This window comes from Coenobita brevimanus, chromosome 72 (assembly GCF_032717465.1).
Source record: "Coenobita brevimanus isolate Jiangsu-jjx chromosome 72, ASM3271746v2, whole genome shotgun sequence".
Classification (NCBI taxonomy): domain Eukaryota; kingdom Metazoa; phylum Arthropoda; class Malacostraca; order Decapoda; family Coenobitidae; genus Coenobita; species Coenobita brevimanus.
Window position 1 is genome coordinate 2587754 of NC_137025.1, and position 21037 is coordinate 2608790.

The following is a 21037-nucleotide window of genomic DNA, read 5'->3' on the forward strand; positions in this document are numbered from 1 at the left end:
ATAAAATAAAGGGGAAAAGAAAAAAAAATGATGGAAGAAGGATAAAGAGAAAGAACAAAGAGTGGTCAATGAAGGAAGCAGGATGAAAAAGGGAAAGGAAGGACTGCAACGGAAAGGAAACATGAAAGGGAAATGGGGAAAATGATGGTCAGGACATCTTTGAAGGAAATAGACCACGAGTTTCAATGGGATCAGAAACTCAGTGTAAGAAATATATTTTATTGTTTCTACTGATTATCGAGAATACATACCCAGCAATATTTCAGCTCATCAAGGCAGTCTGAGAAGCCGGGAGTCAAGACAACTTACTATCATTCTCAATACTGACAATATTGACAGTCAAAATTGTTACAGTAATCTCTCGATTATCTGGGCGTCCATTTTCTGAACAATCCATTATCTGGACGCTATGATCTGGCTGTTCGAAACCATTATTCATACACCTTTCCATTTTGTGGACAAAATGCGTGCATCCAGGTGTAAATTATGGCAACAAGAACATTTTCGTCTGGCCGGGCCGTTTTTTTCATGCCACTGCAGGGTATGGACCTGCAGTGGTGACTGCTTGTCTGTGGTTGATGGGTCTGCTTGACCATGGTAGTTGCTTGGCTGTGGTTTGTACGTCTGCTGGACCAGATAGTGTTAAACACAGGGAACAGATGTTGTACAAAGTACCAGTACTCTAGTGGCCTTTTACAATGGCTTCCAAAGTTAGGTTATGTATGAAGGGGGCTAGAGAAGAAGTCCATTATCCGGACAGATCCACTTTCCGGACATGCCTCTGTCTCCATTATGGCAGATAATTGAGAGATAACTGTATTACGCCACTGAACTAACTTCGTAACAGAAGTAACTTGCTCAATTATTCATTATCATGTAAGGTGAAATAATGTGGAGTATCAATAAAAACACATCATGAGCACAAAAAGCCAATACAGTAAATAAAGTTCATAGTGCTAAAAGATCTAAATGGCTGTAAATTATAAAGTGCACTTGGTGTCATAGCAATATATAGTCCAGTTGGGCCTAAGCTACTAAAGTAACACATATGGGTACTAGTTAAATACTGCACTCCACACACACACGGTATCACAGCATCTTAACATACACTTGGCACCAAAACTCCTGGTACCTTCCCTGCTTCTCTTTCAATGAATTTTGAAAATAATACTCATTAATTTGCAGTAACCCACATTACAGCGAGTTTGTTTGAATCCCCTTTCAGTTCAGCCAATGGCCAAGCGGAATTAAACTGGAGTGGTGCTTTGACAGTATGCAAGGAGACATTTGTATCTCATAACTAAGGCATATCAAATTTCATGCAACCACAATTTAGCAATCAAGCTGCGGCCGTGGACTAATTCTATCAGATGAAAACAGACTATAATGACATTGATCTACGGCCAAATTAATGCCACCACTGTTGATTGCTGCAGTTTCACTTCACTGATTTTACAAACTCCCATTAACAGAAAATAAGGACAATGGATTGAACTCTCGGTGCCAACTGTACATCTTACCCTTCATGTTATGCACTGTTGATAACTATCAAATCATGCAACCATTTCTACTGTAATATACTTCATTAAATGCATATCAGAGCTGTTATTTGTTATTTTCCCCAATATTCTAATGTAACTAATGTATTTTTAGGAGCTATTGCACAACCCTAAATTATTTAACTGGCTACCAGCACCTGGTTTGCCACCCAAGTAATTAATGCATTCACTACCTAAAAGGCATCTCTTTGATGATAAATAAAAATGTCTACTATTACAAATAGTGCAATTAAGAAGCTGCGATAGTACTGAAGAAATCAATACTTATAACAGCTACTTTTAGAAAGCAAATACAGTGAAGAATATCTATAATATATATACTGTATATATCTATCTATCTATTGCCAGACGCCACAATCCCGTAAGGGGTGGCCATTGACTTTGAGTTGTTTGTTTTACAGGGAGGGGCACTAACCCTCCACCAACCCACCTGTTGACAAGTAGGGAACACGTATGGTTTGGTTATATGGTTACCACCCAGCGTTTTATATATATATATATATATATATATATATATCCTATTCACCCTATTGCACCAAGCATATTAGGGCATTCAGCATTATATATGAAAACGAAAGCACCATCCCCATTAAAGCAGGATTACATATACTAAAATATCTGTCTTGTAGCTAATGATTCCTTCTTCTTTGAGACTAATTATCTATCCCATCTTGCTTGGAGACATCTCATTCACTCACAGACTGAGATGGTTGTAATGCCTCTGCCTCATGAAGCTGTAAAAAGGAGTGTTTGTATGATTTAGTATCAAATTCAACTTTCACACATCATAATTCTGATTTTACAGTATTAAAATACTGCATCACCATCATCTCAACCTATTCCCATCCGAGGAAAGGGTAAGGTACGTTCCTGAGAGAGAGAGAGAGAGAGAGAGAGAGAGAGAGAGAGAAAGAATCATGCCAAGTTATATAAGTTACATACATTCCATTACCATTCAAGCCCTAAAATTCTTACTCCATCTCACAAGCATAAACATCCACACTTACACACTTTACAGTACAGTACTTCAGTTCAGCACTAATCCACTGTTTGCCACCTCCTCATAGAAGAAAACAATCCATCTTAACCTAAATGAAATACTGTACTTATGTTTATTCATAACAGCAAAATGGTTATTGGAAACAGTTTTCAACTCTTGACTGGCATGACTGCTCCTTGCTGTGTGTCACGTTTCTCAAAAAAAAAAAAAAAAAAATCTCATCCAATACTTTATATAAATAAAACAACTTTATTGTTGACAACAAAAGTTAACACTTCAGTATAGGCCCTAATGACTTTTTTCTTAATACCACCAGGCAACTCTATTATTTAGAAGAGTAATGAAGGGGTTAATGAAGGCTATGTCTAATCTCTCCCATATGAAAAGTCTCTCTAATGCCATATATCACAGTCAGCTAGTAGCAAGAATGACGTCTAAGCCATGTCATTAGGTTTACAGAATAACCATCATCATCATCCGGACCTCCTTTCCCACACTAGGGTAGGGTGAGGAGTAGCAACGTCCATTCAGTCCACCTCTGCCCAATCCATTCACTCATCATTCAAGCCCCCAGAATCCTGGCTCTACCTGATACACCAAAAACATTCACCACATTCAGCAGCTTCACCTAAACGTATCTGATAGAGTCCATCCGAACACTGCCATGTTATAAATGGGTGCCAGATCCTTGATCATGATGTTCTTCTCACAACATTCATCCAGCCAGCTTGATCTGTTGTCAGTCCCCTAGCCTCACCGACTTCCACACCTCTCTTCCTCACACACCCATCCACCATATCCCTCAACCTTCTCCTAGGCGTACCTCGCCTCCTCCTGCCTTCAAATTCACTCAGATATACTTTTTTTCACCACTCTATTGTTATCCATTCTATCCACATGACCATAACATCTCAGTACACTCTATTCTGGTGTCCACAGACTTCCTCACTCCACATATTTCATGAATCACTTATTTTGTATCTTATCCACTGTCTGTACTCCACATACATTCCTCAGCAGTCTCATCTCCACTGCTCTCACTCTTGGCTTTTCATTTTCATGCCACACCATAGTCTCATATCCATATGTTAAACTTGGCACTAACACTCCTTCATGTAAATTTCACACAGCTGCAACACTCAAGTGCCTGTTTCTTATCAAGGTCTTCATAGCACCTGCTACTTTCCTTCCTGTGTCACTCTACTTTCCACTTCTTTTGCACATTTTCCTCTCTTTTCTGTCACTGTACCCAGGCATTTGAACTCTCTCACCAATTCCAGTCTCCATTCACTGTAACATCAGACTGGGAGTCTGCTTCTCTCTCAATAACCATCACTTTACTCTTTTCTACATTTACACTCAAGGCACGACACTCACACACATCAGCTAACCTCTGCACTAGTCTACCAAGTTCTTGTCCGGTATCTGCAAGTAGTACTGCATCATCAGCATACAACAAATTTGAAATATTCCATCCATCACCATTTGTTACCAACACCATTCTTCTCTCTATTACTCGTGTTTTTACTTCTCTCATCATCCCTTCCATATATATACTGAACAACCATGGGGACATCACACAACCTTGTCACATGCCCATATTGATGGTGAACCATTAACTGAGCCGTCCATTTACCCTTACACATGCCTCACTACCATCATAAAAACTATTGACAGTACATAGCAGCTTACCATCTACACCGTACATGCACAAAACCTTCCACAATCCTTCTCTGTCTACTTTATCGTATGCTTTTTGCAGATCCATGAATGCCATAAACACACAGACCTTCTCACAAGCCTTCTCTGCAATGTGTCTCACTGCAAATATCTGATCCACACATCCTCTGCCACTCCCAAAGCCACCCAGTTCATCACTCACTAGGACTTCTGATATCTCTCTTCCTTTCTGTATAATAATTCTTCCATATATGTTCCCTACCAGACTCAATAAACTTATGCCACGATAATTCTTGCACTCACTTCACTCACCTTTGTTTTTGTACATGGGTACAACCAGAGCCTTTTTCCACTCTGCTGGCTCAGTTTCACTCATCTATGCCTTCTTACATATCTCCAACAAGCACTTCATTCTGCTCTCTCCACTACACTTAACCCATCACGTCCGGGGGTTGGTTTCACCAACCATACCACCAGCAAGTGTTTTTCTTAAAAATCACCATTATTTAAACCATAATTTCTCAGCTAAAACTATAGTATTATATTATATTATAATACAGTGCTATAATCATAATAATAATACAGTAACAATAATACTACAAACCACTAGATCATGTATACACGCCACCCGGATGTTCCCAGGTCATCGTGTATTCATGCCACCCAAATGGGATGGGTTAATCATCTCTGCATACACTTCAACAACCCCAGCTGCTTTCCCATTTTTCAGGCACTTCACAGCATTCTTTTACCTGTGCAAGTGTCAAGTTTCCTGGCACTGCATTCCTTCTCTTCACATCCCCATCGAACATGTTTACAGCGGCTCTGCTCTCTCTATTCTCATTCATCAGGCTTTCAGAATATTCTTTCCATCTGGGCCTTACATCCCCATGAGTTAATAACCTACCATTTAATCCTTCACACTTTCACATTCCTTTCCGCTGTCACTTCTACATTTCCGCACCTCTTTCCAGAATGACTTTATTTTCAGAGTAATCAGCATAATAATAATAATAAGAAACAGGGAAGTGAGCATGGAAGTGAAAAAGTTACTACATGACAGTATTGTGATACCAACTCTAACGAATGGAAGTGAAGCTTGGACGTTGTTGGAAGGACACAAGTCAAGAGTGAGAGCAGTGGAAATGAGTTATTTAAGAGAAGCCTGTGGAGTCACATGGAGAGACAGGCTGACGAATGAGGATATAAAGAAGCGTTGTGGTGTTGATGTGGATGTGATAGGAAGCGTTATGAGGAACACACTGAGGTGGTTTGGCCATGTGGAGAGGATGGAGGGTGAAAGACTGATGAAGAGAGTGTATGTGAGTGAGGTGGAGCGGGGAAGAGGGAGGGGGAGGCCATGGATGAGATGGAGGGATGGGGTGGAGAGGTATATGAGAGAGGGGGGTGTGAGCTGGGAGCAGGGCAGTGAAATGGCGGGGGACTGGGCGACTTGGAGGCGATTTGTTTGTGGCCACCCCAAACGGGATTGAGGCGTCTGGCAATAGATAGATAGATAGAGATAATAATAATAATAATAATAGAGTAACAGGTTATCTTACCGAGAGGGACATAGCCATGGCCAACTGCAACTGCTCCTCTTCCTTTTTCCTTATCCAATCTCGCTTCTTCCTCCTCCTCCTCTCTCTCTCCTCCTTCTCCTGCCACCACAAACTGCTGTTGACAGTATCATCCCCTTTCTTACAGTCAGCTGCATCTTTCCCAAAACTGAGCTCAGCCGTACTGGCACAGCAAATATTATCATCCTCACAACATTCATCTTCACTCTCTGTGCAGTTCTTCTTCTTACTGTCCTCTGAATTTCCACAGCAGACATCATCATCATCATCTGTAGAACAATCATTATCTCTGAAACAATTATCATCTTTAAAACAATCATCCTTGAAACAATCATCATCATCACTGTCCTCCTTGCAGCTATCTTCACCACTTTTCTTGTGCTGATCTCCTCCAAAACACCCCAGGCTCGTCAGGGTCTGCCTGGCTCTCTCTTGGTTTTCCTCCTTCTCAGTTTTCTTCCTCCACTCTTCCTTTTGCTTCTCCAAGGCTTCTCTCTCCTTCTTTAACTCCTCTCTTTCCTTTTCCAACTTCTCCTTTTCTCTCTCCCTCCACCTCCCATGCTCTTCCATTGGATTGCTTCTACACTGCACTTCTTCCTCCACTCGAGGAGCAGATGCAAAGTGGGGTTCACGAGCCAGCTGGTACTCTTGCATACTACAATGAAGTGCCTGTTTGAATTCCTTTTCAGCTATTGCAGCTTGTTGTGCCAGAAACTCATCCATGCTGCGAAGCTCTTCCTCCTGTGTGGTGCTTCCATTTGTCTCTCCAGACTTACTATTGTTGAATGTCTCGAGACTCATTTGTATTGCCAAATTTATATGTTCCTCCTCATCCTCAACATTCATCTCCAGGCAATGACTTATGCCACATGCCTCTTCTTCTGATACAGAGTGTTGGCCATTGCTTTGTGTTTCCAAAAGACTCAGGGACATGGCCTGTGCCAACTCTTCACTCTCCCTCTCAGCATCGTCAAGAAAAGCAAATGGGGTGCTGTCATTCTTGTCAGTCCTCCTCATCTCTTCCCTGGACCATATGATGGCTAACTGAATTTGTTCCTCATAAGACATCATAGTGAACGTGCCAGAGTCATCTTCCCATCCGCTGCTTCCATTTCTGCAGCTAGGGTTGTCATTTCCACAGCTGGGATTGTCGTTTCCACAGCTGGGGATATCATTTCCACAGCTGGGGTTATCATTTCTGCAGCTGGGAGCATTACTTCTACAGCTAGGGCCTTCACTGCTACTGCACACTCCATCGTCCTCACTACTCTCTCCTCCATCACTGTTTTCATTCTGGAAGAGGGAACAGTTTCAAGTCAAGACCTTGTTTAAATCAGTCATACAAAATACAGTTATTGTCTTCAGGCTGGAGAGTGTAACATTTGCAAGCAAAAACCTTGCACAGCGTGAAATGTCCTACAAACTACAGCCAAACCTCCTCAACTGCAGTTAACTGGGCTGCTAACCTACCACTAAAAAAATAAATAAAAAATGAATAAAATAACCGAATACTGCATAACAATACATGGGAATAAATGTAACTGGTTTATGGCCCACGTTTACTTTTTTCCCCCTTATACGTGAATATTAACACCTAAACAGACTGAAGGGGCTGGATCAACAACGTTTAAACCGATTCTACTACTCTTGATCTTGAATGCCAGGACTACATGGTCAAAGGATAAGTTTGCTCTCTCCCTCTTTCACACACACAACACACAACACACACACGTCTCGTGACTCATTTGTATTACCAACCCAAGCATGGAGAGATTGTAGCAGAATGGATGTGGAAGAGTGCTGATTGGCCTGAGAGGAAGGTACAGTCCCGGAGGATTGGAAGTCAGGTATAATTATTCCACTGTACAAAGGAAAAGAGGAAAAAGAAGTGTGTGGTAATCATAAGCACATTTGCCTTCTTAATGTAATAGGAAAAGTGTATGGTAGGATACTGATTGACAGAGTCAGGGAAATAACAGAGGAATTTGTTTGTGAAGAACAGGAGGTTTTAGGAAGGGAAGAGGTTGTGTAGATCAGATATTCATCCTTAAGTCTTTAGTGGAAAATTTTCTAGAGAAGGGAAAGAAGCCGAATACAGCCTTCATGGATCTGGGGACAGCATATGACAGAGTGGAGAGACAAGGAATGTCTAAAATATTAAGAACATATGGAGTAAATGGGAAGCTGTTGAATGCCGTGAAGAATAGGTTCGAGGGTGCTAAGGCTGCAGTGTGTGTGGATGGTGAATTGAGTGAATTTTTCTATCTGAATGTTGGACTCATACAGGGATGTGTCATGTTTCCATGGCTATTCAATCTGTACATGGATGAGGTTATAAAACAGATAGTACATGGTTTGGCATTGGATGTTGGAGCAGCCCTAATGAAAGAGGGCAGTGTTTGGAAACTTCCTGTTCTCGTTTGCAGATGATACTGTACTGTTAAGTGAAGACGAAGGGGAACTGCAAGGCTTGGTACATGAGTCTGGGGAGTGTGTAAGAAACAGAATCTAAAAGTGAATGTAAGGAAGAGTAAAGTTATGGTCTCTGAGAGAGATGTCATAATGCACAGTGGGGTGGGATGGTGATGAAATCGAAGATATGAGTGCATTTAAGAACTTGGGTAGTGTGATGAGTAAGAATGGAAACTTGGAGGATGAAATGCTTGAAAGGGTACAACAGGAAAGAAAGGTTGCTGGTTCCTTGAAACCAGCAAAAAGAACTTGGGAAGTGTGCAAAGAAATAAAAAAAACTGCTGCATGATAGTACAGTACTGTGATACCAACTCTAACATACGGAAGTGAAGCTTGGACCTTGTTGGAAGGTCACAGGCAAGAGTGAGAGCAGTGGTAATGAGTTATTTGAGAGTAGCATGTGGAGTTACGTGGAAAGAGAAACTGACAAATAAGGACGTGAAGGAGCGTTGTGGTATAGATGTGATGGAAAGCGCTGAGAAATACTTTGAGGTGGTTTGACCATGTGGAGAGGATGGAAAGCAAGAAACTAATGAGAAGTGTAAGAGAGTGAGGTGGAAGAGGGGAGAGGGAGGGGGGAGGCCAAGGATGAGGTGGAGAGGTATATGAGAGAGGGGGGTGTGAGCTGGAGGGAGGGCAATGAAATGGCGGGGGACTGGGCAACATGAAGGCGATTTCTTTGTGCCCATCCCTTACACGATTAAGGAGATTGGCAATACACAGATAGATAGATAGACCATTCCTAATCATCAATTTCTGTCCTTGTGAATATGACACATCTCATTTCTCATTCTTTTAGTTAAATGTACCTGTTAATAATTTTATCAACACTTCAATCTATTCGGAATTATTACCGGTACTCAGGTTATATAAAAAGCTTGTTTCCATCACCAATATTTACTGAGGCATACCTACTACCTTGTAGGTGCATAAAATGTCATTACACTTCAGAGCTGTCTGCATGTGGAAGCCAGTCACCGCATGGCACACCATTATCACAATAACAGATAAGTGTACAGTGCCACATCGCACTGGCTGCCATATCTTCACTTATACAGTATCCAAGCTCAACTGTCTGGTGTGCTAATAGCTTTTGGAGGGATTTAATACAGACATTTTTATTATGCTAGAAACAAAATCAATGAAGAAGTTTTGTTTTTTGTGGTCCTTAATGCACTGATATTGCATAGTTTCGCCAGATACTGCTTCAACAGAGCCAAGTCATCAGCGTCAAATATTGCATTGGGCTGGATATTGCGACGACAGATAACTGAGAGTTTACTGCATACAGAATGTAAATATATGTGTAATTACAGCACTCCAATTGGATTTATATCCAAGGGGTGGTTGGGGTTAATTGCTCATGTAGCCACTCAGGGATGAGTGAGGCTGGTCACTCTCATCTTAAATGTCATGAACAACTTGCCTAGCCCTGGGCTCCTACATTCCTCATGGGGCAACATAGGATTGGATGATGGCTCTCTCTCTACTGTATACAGTATATTTACGTACCATATACAGTATATATCCCTGTTGTGCACTTTCACTCCAAGGAGGAACACAGTACAGTATTTCTGCCACTCCCATGATTTTCCTCAATTGTTCTTGTAGCTTAATCCTGATCAACGTTTTTACCCGCAATACTGAAGGTAATGCGCTTCATCAGACTGCAGTCAGGAAACACCATAATAACGAAACCTGCCATCAAGGAGATTTGACTGTACAATAAATCCTCATTATTTGTATGTATTATTTATCAATCTTGCTGTTTCTAATAAACTACAAAACAACTTCAATTAACACTGCAGTTAGTATTTCTCCAGATTTATCATGTTAATGGCATAACTGCTGCGAACGAGCAAAGCTGCAATATTCTTAAAGTTATTTTTGACTTATACAAGTACTTACCATAACTGACAGCTTCCAATATATATGCATTAATGGTTCTTCACACACAACTAATCAACAGTTTCAAAAAATAAAGATCTTGTATTAACTTGCTAAGAGAGTTCTTTATACAAACTAGCTGACAATTTTGGAATAATCTGCCATTCTGGTCCTTCATATGACCAGCAGTTATAAGATCCAAATAATAAAGATCTCTTAAAGGCAGGAAGCTGGATCAAATCACCAAGACAATGTACAATGAGAAAGCTGAAGAAAGGCCTTTGTACCCTCACAGGACTAAAACACACGAGCTATTTTATTTACATTATATATATTGATATACAGTACTGGTAATATATAAAAGCTACAAACACAAAAATATATATGCAAGCATGTATATCAGTGCATGGAAGCTACAAACATACAAATATTATACGTAAGAGCAAGTACATCAGTGCATATATACTGTGCATGCAATCGCAGCTGGGTGTGTGTGTGTTACAGTACCTCAATCACCATGTCAAGGATGGGCCGGTTGGTAGGTAGGCTGGCAACGTCCATGAAGGGGTCACTGCGGCACACCGGACAGCGCAGATGCTCACGCCGACTCACCTCTCCTTCAAGGAGCAATGCAGTTCAGCAATCAATAGTATCACCATCCTAAAAGCAGTCTTGAAGTGCAAAATAATGACATTATATATTTACAGAAGAAATAAGATACCATATCCACCCATAATTAAATTTCCCAACAGTAAAAATCCTTCCAAAATGTGATGGCTGCAACAAAACAATGCCATACAGACAGCTGGCTACATACCAGCTTGCACCCTAGAAGACCAAACAAAGGCTCAGAGAGAGAGAGAGAGAGAATAACTGAATAAAAACTGTTCACATTAATATTCAGTTTTAGCAATGGCGGACGGTACAGGCAAAGAGTGCACTATCAATGGGTATATACCTGTACATTCAAGAATCATATACCTGTAATATTCAATACAGAGAAACATCCTCCCACGTGAGATCTGTGACTGGGAGGAAACAAAAGAAAACAAAGAGGTGAAGTTAATAATCTAAGGTGAAAATTAATGTGATAACCCCTCCTGGACTTTATTGTAAGTACTCTAAATTCAACCCTACTTTTTCAAACTTTATACCAACAGATTTGCTACTGTCTCCCAAGCAACCATACTATATCACTAGTGACTGCTCCTCGTGATTGGGCTTATGATGGGTACATAAATACGTAAATATACTGTACTTGAAGCCCTTTCACGTGACTTTAGAAACGGACTCCCGTGGGAGTTGTTGTATGCTGATGATTGCAGAGAATGAAAGGGAGGCGGAGGAAAGGTTTAGGAAGTGGAGAGATGGTATGGGGCAAAAGGGTTTAAGGGTAAATGCAGATAAAACAAAAGTGATGATATCTAGGGTTGGTGGCGGTACTGTCAAAGACGAGGGAGAGTGGCCATGTGCAGTTTGCCACAAGGGCGTGGGAAGTAATTCCATCTTGTGCGGTGTGTGTGATAAATGGGTGCATAAGAGATGTAGTGGTATCAGAGGTAGACTGCGAGATAATGCTGATTTTATGTGTACGGCGTGCCGGGGTGAGCAGGTGGAGATCGTCAGACGTGAAAGGATTGAACTTGCTGGTGAATCTCTTGAGTGTGTGGAAGAGTTTTGTTATTTAGGAGACATGTTGTGTGCTGGAGGTGGGGCTGGAGCTAGTTCTGTGGCTAGGGTGAGAAGTGGTTGGAAGAAGTTCAGGGAGCTCTTGCCTCTCCTGACATTGAGGGGGCTCTCCCTACGTGCTAAGGGGTCTTTGTATGCAGCGTGTGTTAGGAGTGTAATGCTGTATGGCAGTGAGACCTGGGCAGTGAAGGAGGAAGACATTCGCTGGCTCAGACGTACAGAAATGACAATGATTAGGTGGATGTGCAGTGCGTCCCTGCGTCCAAGGCCTGGAGGGGCTGGATTTACAATGGAAGAGTTGAGAGGTAGGATGGGACTGGAGTGTATTGGTGTTGTGATGAGGAGAGGTAGATTGAGGTGGTTTGGACATGTGGAGAGGATGGGGGATGATAATTGGGTGAGGAAGGTGAGAAGTGTTAATATTGGGGGTGGGGTTATGAGGGGTAGACCGAGAAAGACATGGGACGAGGTCATTAAGTGTGACCTTAGGGTTAAGGGACTGAACAGGGAGGCTGCAATGGATCGTGCAGCATGGAAAGCCGCCATTAGGTGACCAAGGCCGACACATGCAAGCATGTTGGAGCCTTTAAAAACGAAATGAAAACGAAACGAGTAATGCCCTACATACTATACTGTACCAAAGTAAGAGTATGCAGCAAGTATGGTAATTGTACAGTGCATGCATAGCTTATACAGCACTTGTAACTCACAGTACCAATGAGTTTGTCCCCATAAATCCTGGAACCTATAATGAAGACTCAATGCCACCATAAGAAAAAGTCAGGAGAAACACTGTGGTCTTTCTTGGGAGCCAGAATGGTATAACCAAGACAAAAAGAAGGAAAGGGCATTAAAAAGACAACAAAAAGCACTTACTTAAACAAGCCCGGCAGAATGTGTGGCCACAAGTGGGCAAGAGGGTTGGGCGTCGGAGGTTGGAGTTGTATCTCTCCCTACACACATCACACACTAGTTGAGACTTTATCTGAGGGAAGGGGGTAATAATTAACAAAAAGGCAACCTTTAATTATTAAAGGTTGCCTTTTTGTTAATTAATTAATTTTTTTTTTTTTGCTAACAAGTCCTCATTTAAGAAAAATAGCCTTAAACTTCTCTCCTTAGCGCGAGAGAGAGAGAGAAAGGAATGTTAAATAGTAAGTCTTTGATATAAACAGTTTCATCATTATCATAATAAAGATCATCATGACCTCTCTGCCCACCGAAGGATGGGGTGGAGTAGGGTCCAGAGAGCAGGAAAACATATGATAATAGTGTTCCCAATTAAATGGGTTGAACTCTTATTCACTACCCGTTCAAACCCCCAGAAACCAGACTCCACCTCACAGGCATCAACATGCATACTTATAACTGCCTTTTTTGCAGTTATAAGTATGCAATAAATTACAGGAAAAATGTCAAAATTCCTTTTTAACTTCCCTTCCTAAACTCATGACACACCAGCTATGCCTTGATCTTTCAAAAGGAAAAAATAACAGACGGGGGATACCAAGTAACTGCAGGTATGGTAAACTTTCATTATATGTTGACATGTTGCACTCTTCTTTGTCTCCACCATGTACTTTATTCATACTGGGAAAATCCATCAGATGGGAGAGGTTACACTCTGCCTCGGTTAACCCTTTCACTAATCAAGGTATCTTATATGTTGAATAAACTTGTCTGGTGGTGGCAAGAATAATTTATTACATCATCCTATTGAAGTGCTTTACTCCTTCACTTATGAACTTAATATTGAAGTCTGGCAGTAGCAAAGAGTACCTGTAAATGGTATCACTACATTAAATGCATTAAACTCTGCAACATGGTGACATTTTTAAGTCTTGCTACTATACAGCTTTATTCGCCTTGGGAGAGATTTTCAAGCTGGGAGGATAAAATACAGTTTTTATCTACTCCCTAACTGCCAGTGAGCTCTCCTAAGATGAACAAACTCCTTATCATTGCCATCATTATCATAATCAACACTATAAGGAAAAATGATGCAGATGATGAAGCTTGGAATATGATAATGACAACAATGGCAAAGACAGTGATGACAATGACGACAATGACAGTGATGATGATATGGCAATGATGATGATGTGGAGGAGGTGGAAGATGATGATGATACTGACAATAACCAAAATGATGATGATGATGGAAGAGGAGTATACTGAAGATGATAATACACTGTAACAATAATTGTGGTGATGTCCCACCTTTGGCGAGACTCCTCCTCCACCACTGGTCTTCCCCTTGCTCGGCTTCCTCTGATGCTCAGCCCCATTCTGCCTTGGTCTGTCCTGTCTCCTCCTCCACAAGTCCTCCCTGGGCTCATCTCTCCGTCTCTCGTACTGCCTTCTGTCAACATCCCTGAAATCATCCCGTCCATGGTAATTGTTCCTCCAGCCATAATCGTCCCCTCCCCTGAAGTCAATGATGAAGTCTCCTTTAGTCCTGTAGCCATCATCCCTATCATGGTAGCCAATCTGCCTCCAGCCGTAGCCCTCATCCTGTTAAAAGAAAAGCACATATGGAAGGACAGTGCTCATAAATTTTTCTTTAGCATGCATGAAAGGATAACCAAATAAATACAGTACTGTACAGTGAGTCCTCACTTTATGCTGCCTATTTGGACATTCTTTCTTTCCTATTTAGTTCATAATAAATTACATAAAATCCCAAATAAAGTTTCATTATTGCCTTCGAAGTTGATGACTGTTTTCCTCAACTTGTACCAGCTGTAAGGAATGTATGATATTTTGACAACCATCCCTAACTTAAACGGAGTGCCTTATAATAGTAACAGCCAACCCTCTTAACGGAGAAGGGGCCTGAGGTATGGCTATGTAATCCAGAGTACCCAAGGATAAATGAACAACCTACTGTATATCCCAAGTTGTATATTAAAAAAATAAATAAATAAACAAAATATCCCAGTCATTTAACGTTCTACTGCTGCTGTGCTTATAATTTCTCAGTTATCCTCAGTTTACAGCTGTACTGTGCCAGTGTTATGGAAAAAGTTGTGATTCTTACTTAACACATCCCTAACTTCAATTGAAGACTGTTCTGTTATATAAGTCAATAACTGTGAAGAAAGACATAAGGAAAGATAACAGAGAATAATTGTAAACAAAGCCTAATGGAAAGAGAATAGCTACAGAGAACAACTATAGAAAGGTTAAAGGAAAGACAATATATGGAATAAATAAAGTATTTAAAAAAAAAAAGCAAAAGAAAAGAAACTACAAGAATACATGCAAAGAAAAGCAAAAAAGACAATACTGGTACAGAAAATAAATGTAAAGAAAGGCAAAAGACAAGATAGTACAGAGAATATGTGTAAAGAAGGGCAAAAGGAGACACAACAGGTTTCAAAAAGGGACGACAAGAACAAGACTTCACATGGGGAAGGTAACAGTCAAGTGACAAGAAAAGAGATTTGTTATCTAGAGGGATGCAAGGTTGTGCCCAGATTGGGAAGAGGAGCAATATGACTATTTTAACTCATTACTTATCTTTCACAAGAGCCACTGAAATGTTATAAAACCACCCCAATGACACCACTGCAGAAGTCCTAAGTGAGGCAGCCCTAGCATGCATTCACAACAGACAATGGATATGAATGCCAATATGGTGGTGGGTAGGTGTGTGGCATGTGCAAGAACCAATGGGCTTTGAAGAGCTGGCTGCCATGCACTATATACAGGATTGTTCATATACTGCAACCTTCAACACTGAGTGTTAAGTAAACTGTTCAGCCTGATGGTGTGAGAAGCAAAGACATTTTGGCCACTTTGTGAAATTACTGTTCAACCATGCAACCCGTGGATGTGAAAGTCAGACAATATATAGTATACAGTATATAGGTTTCCAGGAAGTAGAAAGTGATGCTGAGAAGGCACTGGTAATGATGACAGAGTCATTCCCATAATAAGTAAGAGTTTTGGGGATGTGTAATATCTGGACCACCACTACTGTATGTCACGAGTGGGGTGTGGAGTGGACTGACCCGCCAAGGCTCTCTCTGGCCCCATGCCCCAGTACCAGTTCTTCTGTCTCGCTCCAGCTCCTGCACTCGCCTTAGAAGGATGCTGTACCCCTCCATCAGTATGCGCTGGCGTTCAGGGTCCTGGATGGCACAAAGGACAACATTTACAGTATTAATTGACTGAAAGCATCTCGTCGCAGCTGTGTAACAGTATGGGTCATCACTCCCGCTGAATAATCATACAAGAATGTAGTAAGAACACAAAGAATATTTTACCAAACATATAAAACGTAAGAGAAAAAAAGCTTTTATACCATTTACATTTAGAGATAACTAACCATACAAGCACATACAAGTCTTTTCTCTGGGTGTCAACTCTCCATGTGTCAAGATGCTGCCACTGTGCATATTTGAGACTACTGACAAGGTCATATATCTTTAATGACACCCCAGGCTGCTAAAGTCAACCATCATGGGGTAGTACATGGTTTCTGGGCTACAACAAACCATTCAGCTTGTCACTCAGTGTAAAACTTCATCTAGTGAGTGGATGGCAGGCACTTCAACTCACAACAGAACATAACAGAAAACTCAAATGAATTTTAAGACACCACTAAAATACTCATTCCTGTTATGGTAGAAAAAATAGAGTGCAAGACATGGAAAAGGCAGACTGTTCATGTTCTCTGCCAATTCTGCTGTACATTGCATCAACCACTAATCATTTTTCAATGTCATCCTAATCCTTCTTCTTGCATTAAAAAAGAGGGTGAGGTAAGATTCCAGAATAATGAGAAAGGATAAAACCTGGAAAACCTATCAACAGTAAGTCCAATGAAATGAGCCACACAATCATTATCCTTCACACAGCCTCCCAAAATACTGAACTTCACCCCACGCTAATCATCTAAACATACTGGTATTCTATTAATATTTTTCTTTATTGATGCACAACATATAGCAATCACACAGCCATTCCAATGACTAAGAAGTAATAACGGGTGACAATGTCTTGTCTCGTGCTTCTTGATACGTAATTTATTCAACCAGTTCTATTCCCCATCAATTTCTGAGCCTCACCTTGTTTTCTTACACATTCATACACCATATCCATTCACCCTTCTTAGTCCACCACACCTCCTACCTTCAAACTCACTCACACATATTTCACAACCATATTATCAATTTTCTCCGATGCCCATATTATCTAACCACACAAACTTATACCTAAGTAGTAAAAGATCTTCCTTATTTCATTTAATGATGAATACGGTACAGTACATAAATTCAGAAACTGGTAATCCATATCCCATTCACAATTTAAAGATTTGTCATGAAAATTACCCTGTGGAAAAGGTTTGTGTGAAGTTTATCAGACAAGCCGAAACTAACGATCAATGCCTTATTCTTCAGTCTATATACGGTAACCCTTATATATCCTATCCTCCCAGAACCATGCTACATTCTATTCATCTGACCTAAAACTGTCATCTCTTCATCTGGAATGCTGAAGTGTAACAAGGCTAAAACTAGAATGATACTAGCCTAGTAACAATGTGCTAGGGAAAGGATATAAAGCAGTCATGTTGTCTTGTTCTGCCACTGACCTACAGGAAAAAAACTGGAAAAGGACAAAAATCATCACCAAATTAAGTTGACAGGTTATAGTTTAGGAAACTGTTATAGGTGGTCAGGATACAACTCTGTCAAGGTTGGGACTGAGAGATGAGACTTTTGATGTTAATGTTGGGTCTCATTAGGACTGGTATGGTTCATTACTTTGGTCACATTCTCATCACTGACTGGAAGAAAGTTTATGTTGGTAATTTATTACATTACAGACTTTTTGTAGAAGTAGATATACTGACATCTGCCAGACATCTGGTGATTCACTAGTGATTGAAGCCCTGATGCTGGAGAGGGACACCTTCATACAGTGGTACAGACATAACTGGGAGAGGGAACTTCATCGTCTGGTTACAGAAACATCCCTTAACCATTCCTTTGAAAGGGGGATGGTGGACTGCAAAAGGGCAGCTTCAGCCTGCATTATACTGGACTCCTCTCAAGATGAGTCTGAAGCCAGAACACCACCAGAAACTGATGCTTCACTTACCGCCAAAAACCTATCGACGTCATCTCGATGGTTTCTCAACAGCTCAAAGGCCTGAAAGACAGGGTTCAAAGTCAAAACTTTGGCAGACACACTAAAAGTATGAATAGAAGATGGTGCCTCCAGAAATATATTCATCTTTCCTATTACTATACAGTATTGTACAAACCCCTTCACTATGATAAAGTACAGTACAGTACTATCTTACAGAATCTTGCAAACTCAGTAGATTTTGAATATGGCAAAATAGTGTTCCCTTTTTGTCATGTACAGTATATAGCTTACATGAGAACATTACAGTGAAACATGCAAAATGCACAGCTATGGAGGTGCTAGGTTACCTCCTCAGCCTACAAAATGATGGGCCTAAGGCCCATATACTGTACTGCTTGACTAACAGTAAGAAGTCTCTATTTATTGCCAGATAACTTCATTCTGTAGTGTAAAGGGTGGCCACAATCAATCACTTCCGCCTTACCCTGTCCTCTGCCATTTGGCTGCCCCCTCACCAACACCCACATCCCTCTCATATTATTCTCTCTCCACTCCATCCCTCCATCTCATCCATAGTTTCCCCCTCCTTCTCATCCTTGGTATCCCCCCCTCCTCTCCCACTCCTTCTCATCCTTGACCTCCCCATCCTCTCCCACTCCTCATCTTTAGTCTCCTCTTTTCCCACTCCTCATCCTTGGTCTCCTCCTCTTCTCCCACTCCACCTCATACCTGGTCTCACCCCTTCCACCTCAGTCACATACACTATTCTAGCCGGTCTCTCATTTTTCATCCCCTCCACATGGCCAAACCATCTCAAAGTACTGTACTGTACTTCTCTTAACACTTTCAGTCACATCCACACCAACATCACAAAGCTCCTTTACTTCTTCATTTCAACCTGGCACCTCTTCTTTACCACTTTCTCTCTCCACAGGGAACACTAAATTTCTCAAGTGTTACTTCTCGCAAACTGCTTCTGTATTAAAACAGTATTAAACAAATACAAATAATATTAAATATAATATTCTCGTTAGCTTAGGAGCCTACCTTGCACTTCTTCCTTGAATGATATTTAAATGCTGTATGTTAGTGTGAAAAAAATACAAATACTGTACCAAAAAGATAATAATAAGCTCTAACATGCAAAATAAGCCATAAGAGAAATATGTCGGAACAAAAATTAAAATACCATACAAAAGAACAATAAACTATAATAAGCAAAATAAGCCATTAAAGAAGAGAAATATGTCAGTGTAAAAAAGATAGGAACACCATACAAAAATGCAAAATAAGATGTTCTGGAGGAGGCACTAGGAAACACAATTAGCCTCTTGAATCCAGGTGATGTACTGTACTTTTCATTTTGTTCCTGCTGCTACCACATTATTTTTAAGTTAGGAAAGGCCTCCAGTATTGGATGTTTAATACGCCTACATCTAACCCCTGCAATTCATAAAGTTTACCTCAGGCTAAATACAACTGTCAGGAGATAGGAAGAAAAAAAAAAAAATTATAATACCTTCCCCGAGATCTGGGGGGTAAGCAAAAAATGACTGGAAAAAAATTATAATGACATCTCAAAAATCCGTGAGTTAACAAAAAGGGATTCATAGGGTGCTTAATGGGAGGGAAGGACAAAGAAAGGGCACTGATGGTGAAACAGAACACAGTGGTATGGTGCTAGTTTGGTTACTTGATTGTCATGGATAGGCTTTAGCTTGAGAAAGTCCATCCCACAAACTTGGTGGCAGCCACCAGCACTGGAATAAGTGGGTCAACAAATGAGAACACTGCCCCTTCCCCACTCCCATCTCACCTGTACCACTCTGTCGCTCTCCTGCTTGCTGGCTGCGGTTTTTGTAAAGAGCGAGTACAACCCTGTACCCACCGAGATTATGGTGGGCAGGTTCTTCAGGATTGCCTGGAAAAAGGGTGCTGCCATCCTGTTGGGAAGAGAGAGAGTGGGTGAGAGTATGAAAGGAAGGATGTAGTAGCAGTAACAGCAACAGAGAAGAAGGGTGTTGCCATCCAGTGGGCAAGAGAGTGAAAAGCGGGAGGTAGTAGTAGTAGCAACAGCAAGAGAGGAGGGGTGCTGCCATCCTGTGGGCAAAAAAGTGAGTGGGGTGAGAGGGAAATGAGGGATGTACTACTACCTGTACAATGCAATAGAAGCATTAAGTGTAGTAGTAACAGAAGTAGATACAGAGTGCCTAAAAGAATGGTGTTATCATCTTATGGGGATAGAAGCTGGTGGATGAATGCTTAGGGTAGGTGAGAAGGAAGGAATTAAGCAGCAGCAGCAGCAGCAAAAGCAGGTACGGTACCCAGAAGAGGGTGTCACCATCTTCTGGGAGTGGAAGTTGGTGAGCAAGCGGTTGGGGTAGGTGACATGGTTGAGAGAATAGGGAAGGGAGGAGTACAAAAGAGTACTGTACAAAGGAAAGCAACACTTCAATTGGTCATTTCAAGGCTATTTAATATAGATATATTCAACAATCAATATTAGGCTATAAGAGGAGGTGGAAGAGTGCTTAGAAAGGTTCTACCAACCTGTAGGAAAGGGAACAGGTGAGTGGGAAGGGCAGAAGGAAGAAAGGAGTGAGTGGGAAGGATAGAAGGAAGAAAGGAGTAACTGATTAAACAAAAACAAAAAATAAATAAAAAAAGAAAGGAGAAATAGCATAGTGCGAGATGATGCGATTGAACTGTGTGAGTGGTTGTGTCAGGGGTGGAAGGTAATGCCACAGAACTCATCAGTGGGAGTTGACAGAAGTGGCATGTATGTGTGAAAGATGTACAGAAGGATGGAGAGAGAGAGAGAGAGAGAGAGAGAGAGAGAGAGAGAACAGTATTATACTGTACAGTGGGAAATGATGTGTGGGAAGCGTGGGTGAATGAGTGAAGGAAAGAGGAAGGATGGAGAGAAGAGGAAGGTGAAGGTCAAGGAGTGATGGTGATGGGGGGTGGGGTATGGCAGGGAGAAGACCGGGAGGGAGGTGTGATAAGGACAGGAGGGTGTGTGGGTGTGATAGAGGGGAAGAAAGGGGTGGGGGGGGTGTTGGGGGTGAG

The 21037-nt window shown here is 41.2% G+C and overlaps 1 protein-coding gene across 1 annotated transcript in view; it reads right to left on the reverse strand.

Annotated features, from left to right (window-relative positions):
• Positions 1 to 2007: 2007 nt before the first annotated feature.
• Positions 2008 to 21037, reverse strand: part of LOC145407200 (uncharacterized) — a 31691-nt gene continuing 12661 nt past the window's right edge. The window contains exons 2-9 of the mRNA XM_080278236.1: positions 19785 to 19911; positions 17978 to 18028; positions 15883 to 16002; positions 14087 to 14380; positions 12744 to 12852; positions 10686 to 10795; positions 5802 to 7112; positions 2008 to 2293 (exon numbers count right to left, since the gene is read on the reverse strand). Of these exons, the coding sequence (XP_080134362.1) occupies positions 2246 to 2293; positions 5802 to 7112; positions 10686 to 10795; positions 12744 to 12852; positions 14087 to 14380; positions 15883 to 16002; positions 17978 to 18028; positions 19785 to 19911 (2170 nt within the window). The 3' untranslated portion in view covers positions 2008 to 2245. The remainder of the gene's footprint in view (positions 2294 to 5801; positions 7113 to 10685; positions 10796 to 12743; positions 12853 to 14086; positions 14381 to 15882; positions 16003 to 17977; positions 18029 to 19784; positions 19912 to 21037) is intronic.